The 7,710-nt window shown below is 49.5% G+C and overlaps 1 protein-coding gene across 1 annotated transcript; it reads left to right on the top strand.

Moving 5' to 3' along the window:
* Window positions 1-3,099: 3,099 nt before the first annotated feature.
* On the top strand, window positions 3,100-4,289 carry CCR75_008713 (uncharacterized protein; the record flags this gene model as incomplete). Its single annotated transcript, XM_067966763.1, has 2 exons — window positions 3,100-4,176; window positions 4,197-4,289. 2 exons carry the CDS (start codon window positions 3,100-3,102, stop codon window positions 4,287-4,289), a joined length of 1,170 nt encoding a protein of 389 aa, XP_067822815.1.
* Window positions 4,290-7,710: the final 3,421 nt, after the last annotated feature.

Raw genomic sequence — 7,710 nt, 5'->3', positions numbered from 1 at the left:
TGGCTTCTGCTTCACATAATGCCTTTTGTGGTACGAGACTGGGGCAGCACTATCATGGCGAGGGCTCCTGGAGCCTCCCTTGGTATCTGGTACACACAGTACCCCTCCATAGTGGACCTGTGTGTTGCCATATTATGCACAGCCGATTGGAATTCGGTTCAGCTGTTACTTGTCGGGGAAGTACCTGGCACCACTGCTGCAGTGACGCGTCCAGATAATCGATCTGACGCGGTCGCAACCAGCGATAAATAAACGTGGCCCGGCCACGCATTCCCAGGAAGGGATGGAGCAAACCTCTGGGAAATTTCTTCCCCGTACAAACCCAATTGGACCGGGCAACTACGCTCAGACGCGAGTTCGACAAATTCCGAAATACGAGACGCGTCGAACATAGGAGAAGAGAAGCAGTCGTAAATATTCATAGGCGGAAATATGATACTTCGCCACTACACGCAGATAAAAGGACAACTGGACTTTTAACACAAAATGTCCGAGGTTTTGGAAGATCGGACCAGGACCGCGACGACTGGCTTGCTTCTTTCAAGCGCCAGCACAGCCAATTTGATGAGGTGTTCCTTCAGGAAACACATGTCAATGAGCAGGATATCCCAGAATTAACTCGGCTTCACGCAGCACAGTGGGGGTACCGAGTTGGTCAAGAAAGTCCGTTACGTTCGTATTGGGCAGCTGCGTCGCTCAAGACTGGGGGAGTAGGCATGTTGATACATCCCCGGTCAAAATTTAGGGAGCTCCAACCGTGTGCCAAAGAACATTGGACGGACCACTTCATGCACTGCAAGGCGAAGTTGACAGCCACATAGTGTTTTATGTAACGTCTATGCCCCAGTCGAGAAAGCTGCCAGAGAGGCCTTCTACTCGGGGCTGACCAGCATACAATTTCCATCGGAAGCACACCTCTATATTGGAGGTGACTTCAATTGTACATTGTACTAAGTACACGACAGATCTTTCACTTCAGCCGCTTCTGCGCACGACTCGCCCGCACTTCGCAGGCTTTTGACAAAATGGTGTTTGATGGACTCCATACAGCAGTGCATGCCGGAAGCCTCAGACGAAACAGGCATCATGGATTTTTACAAGAGATACCATACGTACTCGTATTCGCTGCCAGGGCTCCGTCGTGCAACCAGTAGGCTCGATAGGTGATATGTGAGTGATACGGCACGCTTATGGGCTACTTCCACGGAATTGGATACATTTGGACTAAGTGGAGATCATAAGGGGGTTATATTACATATTCGCAACCCGGAGAACCCGGTGCGCATTAAGAGAGAACCCCAAGTTTTCCCAGTTCAGCCTTACGCGGCACATCGAGTGGACAAATATGTACGGGTCGAGCTAGCTTACTTCGAGTTCGAGCTGGAACGTGAAAATTACAATGCCGCGACAGCTGCCGATGCATGGGATAAACTGAAGCACAAAATTGTCCTCAGTATTCTCAGGCACAAGAAAGCAGCCAAGAAGAGCCTGAAAAATACGTATCGCAAAAAGCTGAAACGTTTGTATCGTAGATATGATCAACAAATTAATCGAGAGGCTATTGCTGTACAGTCTGGACAGGAAGGAAGCGTTCAACTGTGGCCAAAGCTTCCACTGATCTGCTGCACGTGATCGCGGAGACGAAGAGAAACTGGTTACGGTCACGCAACGCAAATTATTCAGGTCACATACGTGGAAAAGAGGGAAGACTACAAAGGCAATGTTTATGCGCATCCCTTGTCGGTTGGTGACAACGTTATCCCCACCCTTCGCCCAGCGGAGGGCCACCCCCAACGGGGAGTCTTTGAAAAAGCAGAGACATTGGCTGATGCATGGAGTTCCATTCTGCAAGGTTCGGACTCTAGGGAAGGAAAGGAACTCGCGGCTGATTGGATGCAAGCTCAACCCACTGATGATGTTGGTGGTCTGGAAACAGAGACACTCTTCACCAAGGAAACTCTTACCTCTGCTTTCAAGGCATGTAAGCACGGGAAGGCGTGTGGTACAGATAGACTCGGTAACGATTGGTATATCCATTATTCACCGGAGCTCATACCTCTGACGCTCAAGCTTTTCCAATTCTGGTACAACGCCCACGTGTGTCCAACCTCCTTTTTGGAAAAGATGTATTCTGTCTCAAGAAGAAGGGCGACGGCAGTAACCCGCTCAACTACAGGCCCCTTTCACTTCTGAATACAAATTATAAGCTGTTCACACGAGTGATAGCGACGGCGTTAAGGCGGACTCTCGACAGCCGAGAACACACTCATCAGCATGGATTCGTGCCTAACCGTGACATACATGCCGTACTTGACTACTTCATGGCAGCTCAAGCCACGGTACCTCATTCACCGGAACTGCGTGATGCAGTTATAGCTTGACTTCGCGAAGGCTTATGATACGCTCGATAGAGAATTTCTCTATGCAGTGCTTAGCCGCCACGGGTATCCGCCTCACCTCGTGGAGGTTATCCGAACACTACATACCGGCACGAGTGGTCGGCTCCTGGCCAACGGCTCGAGGTCGAGAAAAGTTTTCATCACACGGGGCGTACGACAAGGGTGCCCTTTGGCACCGATGCTTTTCATACTGGCATTAGAACCCCTGTACCAGCAAATAGATCGAGCCCCTGATCTACAAGGCATCAGGATCTCTACAAATGCGATGACAACTACCTTAAAGGTCGGTGGGTACGCGGATGACACGGCCCTTTACCTCAGCGACCCGTGTCAAATCACGAGAGCAACTCAGATTTTGCATGCTTTCGGTGCTGCGTCCGGTCTCTTATTGAATGTATGCAAAACCATAGCCATCGCGCTACATCCGGACGGTTTGTCATCGGATATTAACTGGATATGGCCGATACAGCTACAGCCTGCTTCGTCCTTCGTGAGATACCTCGGATTACAGGTCGGCAGCAAGAACGGGGCCGAACACTCATGGACCATTGCGATAGGCCAACTGAAGACTCGGGTTCGACTTGCCAGTCAGAAGACGCTCACCATAGAACAACGAGCGATGGTGGCGTCGGCGGTTATTCTGGCGAAACTCCTATATATCGCAAGACACGCATGGCCAACCACACGAACGGTTCGACTAATGGAAAAGTACATTAAGAATTATGTCTGGCATGGAGTTTTCGACAAATTGGACACCCGATGTACTACGTGGATGACGGGAACGGTGGCCGGACTACGGCGAAAGGAAGGTGGACTTGCTGTCCCAAATTTACGCGCTGAGCTCTTGGCATTATCTGCGGTCACAGTGTCACGCTGGGGCTCTTCAGCTACAAAGACAAGCTTACTTATTGGCGAAATGTTACTCCGCAATGGCAAGAAGCACGAATGTGCAGCGCAGAAGCTCACGATGGGATGGACAAGACGAAGAGTTACGGGTTTTACAGCTGGCAGTACGCTCTGGGCAGCAGGGCGATGTGTGCTGGGGGAACATGCGGGGTCAGGCCATCACGGCGAGCATGTAGCTCAGGTCGCCAGATTCTATTCGCACATAGAGAAGCAGGTACCCACGAGTCTATTATGGGATGACACCTCATGTGAAATCGATCTCACAGTAATGCTGAGATCTGAGATCTTGACAATCAGAAATTATTTCGCAACTCACTATGAATCGGTACAAATTGTGTGGCTACCATATTTGAACCTGAATAACTTCCCGTTGTTCACGCCTACTGGAGTGATTAAACCGGGCGCTGAGATGAAAGTGATGTGGGGCCGAGGCATCGTGGGGAGTATTCTCGGTTGGCACAAGACTAGCAGGACAAAGTTGACTTTTACGGCGAAGGACTCACGCTTTCTGTCAGCTTTACGACCGCTAATAGTCGCACTCATTGCTTTTCCCGAGATATTATATAATCGTGAACAGGCCACCGTCATCCCTGTCACAACGAAGCCACCGGACACGCCTTTCGAGGTCCACACACGTCCATCCACCACCAGTGATGGTACCGTGCATCTCTCAGTTTTCACAGAACCTGGCCAGGTCGCTTACACGTTCGTTGTGGGCACATGGCAGGAGGCGAGCATTCCCCTCCAACAGTGGGCAGGGCAACAGTGCCGAATCGAGAAGGTTGGTCCACATCCGGCCCTGCACAGACTCGTTGACCTGAGGCGACGGAAAGGAGCGAAACCACATACACGCCAATACTATAAAGACGTGGTACGCGCGAGTGAACGCAGAATCGGACTCCAGAAAGTGGCCAACCGAAAGGAAGCGTGGGCTGCGGACAATTCGCACATCGCGGAGGGGCTGGGAAACCGTGGATTGGATAGACATCCGCATTATCACAGGTGCTACGGTATGGGCGACCCAGTTATTATACCGCATAAAGATGAGGGCTGCCCACTGCCAGAGTGTCGAGATCTCGGGATCACCAAGGCGCATATATGGTGGAACTGTCGAGTAGCGAGACCACTATGGAGGGAGTTTCTGGGTAAGTGGATAGACCTCGGATTGCAACTGGAGGCTAATGATCCCCGTTCCATATTTGGTTTCAGGTTGCAAATGGTGCCAACTGGAATTAGGCAGGTGCTGCAGCAACTTTATGGAAACATGGCAGAGGCACAGAAGGAGGAGATATATAGCTGGTGCTATGACACCTTAAACGAGCACTGGCGACTAGGAGTTTTGCAAACGCTTCAGGCCGTATGGAACCGACGATGCAGAAGCAGGGACGCGACGCTGGACAACTCGCTATGTCGTGCAATAGCCCTTCTTCGTGGTCGATTACCCCAAGGGCGGCTTACGTTACGAGAATTCGTTTTGACGGGACGACAAGATGAGGCGGTCTGTCGCGCGGCATGGGTCGTACATGCGGCTTTTGATGGCACTTCCGGAGGCTTACGGAGGAGCTCCGTTGTAAGGAGGACAGAGGGTACCGGATACTATTCTTTGATGGGGGTGCGCGAGGGAATCCGGGTCCCGGGGGAGCCGGATCCATCATTGTTGTGGGCGAAATGGCCTCCAATCTGCCAGCTATTATATGGATGGGCAGCTTCTCGCTCGCTGCCTCCGCCACAACTAATAACGTGGCTGAGTACAAGGGTCTCCTGTTTGGTCTCAGGAAGGCCCAGGCCTATAATCTGGATGGTCTTCACGTGGTCGGAGACAGTAACCTCATATTGGGGCACATGAGGAGGAGGAAGCCGCCGAAAGCACGGCATTTGCAAGACCTATACCGACAATGCAGGACAATAGCAGATCGGTTGAATGTGGCCACATGGCAACATCATCTTCGACATTTCAATAAAATGGCGGATGCTCTGGCTAACATAGCTACGGACTCGAAGAAGAGCACACAAATCATCCAAGCGGACGTGAAGCGGCTCCCCCCACGGTGGAAAAGCGTCACGGAGGCACTAAGAGGGGACTTAGGTCACTGGATCGACATGAATGGGACAGCTCACGTTGATAAGATGCGCGGTGAAGCTGGACAACAGTAAGGCACGCCGTTGTAGTGTGCATGTGGTAGCATTTAGCAATACATAGCTACCAAAGCGACGAGGGATGTGTAGGACTTAGTCGGACGGACAATTTCGGGTCGTTAGGATAAGTTAATGACTGTAATGTACCAAAAAAAGAAGAAGTTCTACTCCGCGAAAAAAGACAACCATCTTGCTCTTCTTTGCGAGAGGTGGGGACTGTTTACGGCCGTGAGTAACGACGCATGGTCGTTCAAACGATAATAGGTCTATCTCTAATTAAATACATCCTAAACCTAGCCAGTGCATATTTCATGGCAAAGAGTTCCTTGTCATGCACTGGATATTTGCGATCATCTGGTTAAAGCTGACGCAACTGATAGCAAACGACGCGCCCAGCGCCTTCTGTATCCCATTGCATAAGCGCATAGCCTATTGCAAAACCGCTGGCGTCACAAACCACATGAAATAGTTGGTCTTGGTCCACAATCGCGAAAGTTAGGTATTGCTTCAAGCTTTGCTTGATACCATCAAAGGAACGCTGACAAGCAGCGTTTCATGACCATTTCACATCTTTATTTAACATTCATCAAAGATGTACAGTCATTTCGACATAATTGCGCGAGTACTTATGTAAGTACCTCGCTAATCCGATGAACTAACGAGTCCTTTTACATCGACTGGTCCAGCCAAGCGGTGATTGCCTTGATATTTTCAAGATCAGATCGTACACCGTGGTCACCCACGATGCACCCAAGAAGTGTAATTTCTCTTGCAGCGAATATACGCTTCTTGAAATTTGCATACAACTCATGCTTACGCATAAGTGTAAGAACCTTTCGGTCGTGGGTACGGTGTACTTCAACATCCGACATATCGTTCATTGCTCTGCTATGTACGATGTCGTCATGAAAATAGCTCAGAGCAATATCCTCCACCGATTTCAGCAGATTGGTTACACATCTGTTGAATGTCGCAGGGGGTCTTCTTAGCCCTTGTCACTCGTTGGCTCTTTGACATACCGTCAATGATTACGTCTCTTCGTGATATTGGCGTTAGAGCCGATACCGTTGCAGCGTTCAATTTATCGAACGCATGCTCAATCCGCCACCCTCCTATTGCTTTACCCACGCAGAAGGTCGGAGAGCTATGTGCGGAGATTGACTCCCTCACATGGCCCGCTGCTAAGCGATTGGCATTAAACATATCAATCGCTGATACTTTTTCTCGAGGCAGTAGCCACAGCTTCATGACACAGTATTTTAAATCTGGTCTTAGGTCGGTTCCGTGTCGAGTGCAGTTGTTCTTAGGCAACTTGCCAGGTACGGATTCAAGGAATACATCCTTGGATTTGATCAAATTCTTATATTAAGGGTTTGTCTTCAAAGACTCCCAAAATTGAGACGTAGAACCCTCCATCTGAGTCTATTAGTCGAAAACACTTTTGTCCATCGATGAGCTGCTGAGAACCCGTTCATTTTCAAGAAATAATATTGCCGACCGAATATCGGCCACCTACCATCTGTGACAAGTACGCAGATCTGTTTAACTTTGCCACTACTCAGATCACGCAAGCACCGTTGCGGTCCTAGCGTTGGTAATTGAGTTATCTCCGAAGTATACTTCGGAGACGCTATCAGATCAAGTGTATACGTGCCTACACTTGATTCTGTTTACTGCGACATTCAGTGTGTCAGATTCTTCTTCAAGACTTATTTCTATAGGTACCTGACAACTTATTCCTCGTAATCTTGGAGACTTTTTCCCTCCATTTTCGAAACTTATTTCCACAATTTTAATTTGAAGGTTTTCCGGTTTTCCTCCCCAAGTGTCTCTAGATGTGATTGCGCGATTACAGCGAGACCCCTCCGATCGATTCTCCAGCCTAGGACTTTCGCAAATCTTCTTAGATGTTGCTTTTGAAGCAAGCATCTTTGCCTCGATTCTTCACTGAACTTATTCGAGTGGTTGAACATCGGTGCTGCCTGTGCTTGTGCACAGCCGTCGGGATCTAACTCCACAGTGTACTGGGTATTCACGCTGGGGTCTCCTGCATTCGTGCAATCAACCGAACCACAAGTGAGGCCATCCCACTTACTCGTAGGACATCCACAAGACACACTAAATTGTATTATTTTCATCAAATGATTTACTCACCCATACAACTCACAAGGTATCGCGTATGTTGGGATGAGCGTTAAGGTCATGCTTGCCCTGTTTCAAATCCAAGGGCTCTACTCGAGCCCTAAATTCGGCACGCGGCGGCTCAAAG

This window comes from Bremia lactucae, linkage group LG1, assembly GCF_004359215.1.
Source record: "Bremia lactucae strain SF5 linkage group LG1, whole genome shotgun sequence".
NCBI lineage: Eukaryota > Oomycota > Peronosporomycetes > Peronosporales > Peronosporaceae > Bremia > Bremia lactucae.
Note: the sequence above shows the minus strand (reverse complement) of the source record. Positions and strands in the feature narration are given on the sequence as shown.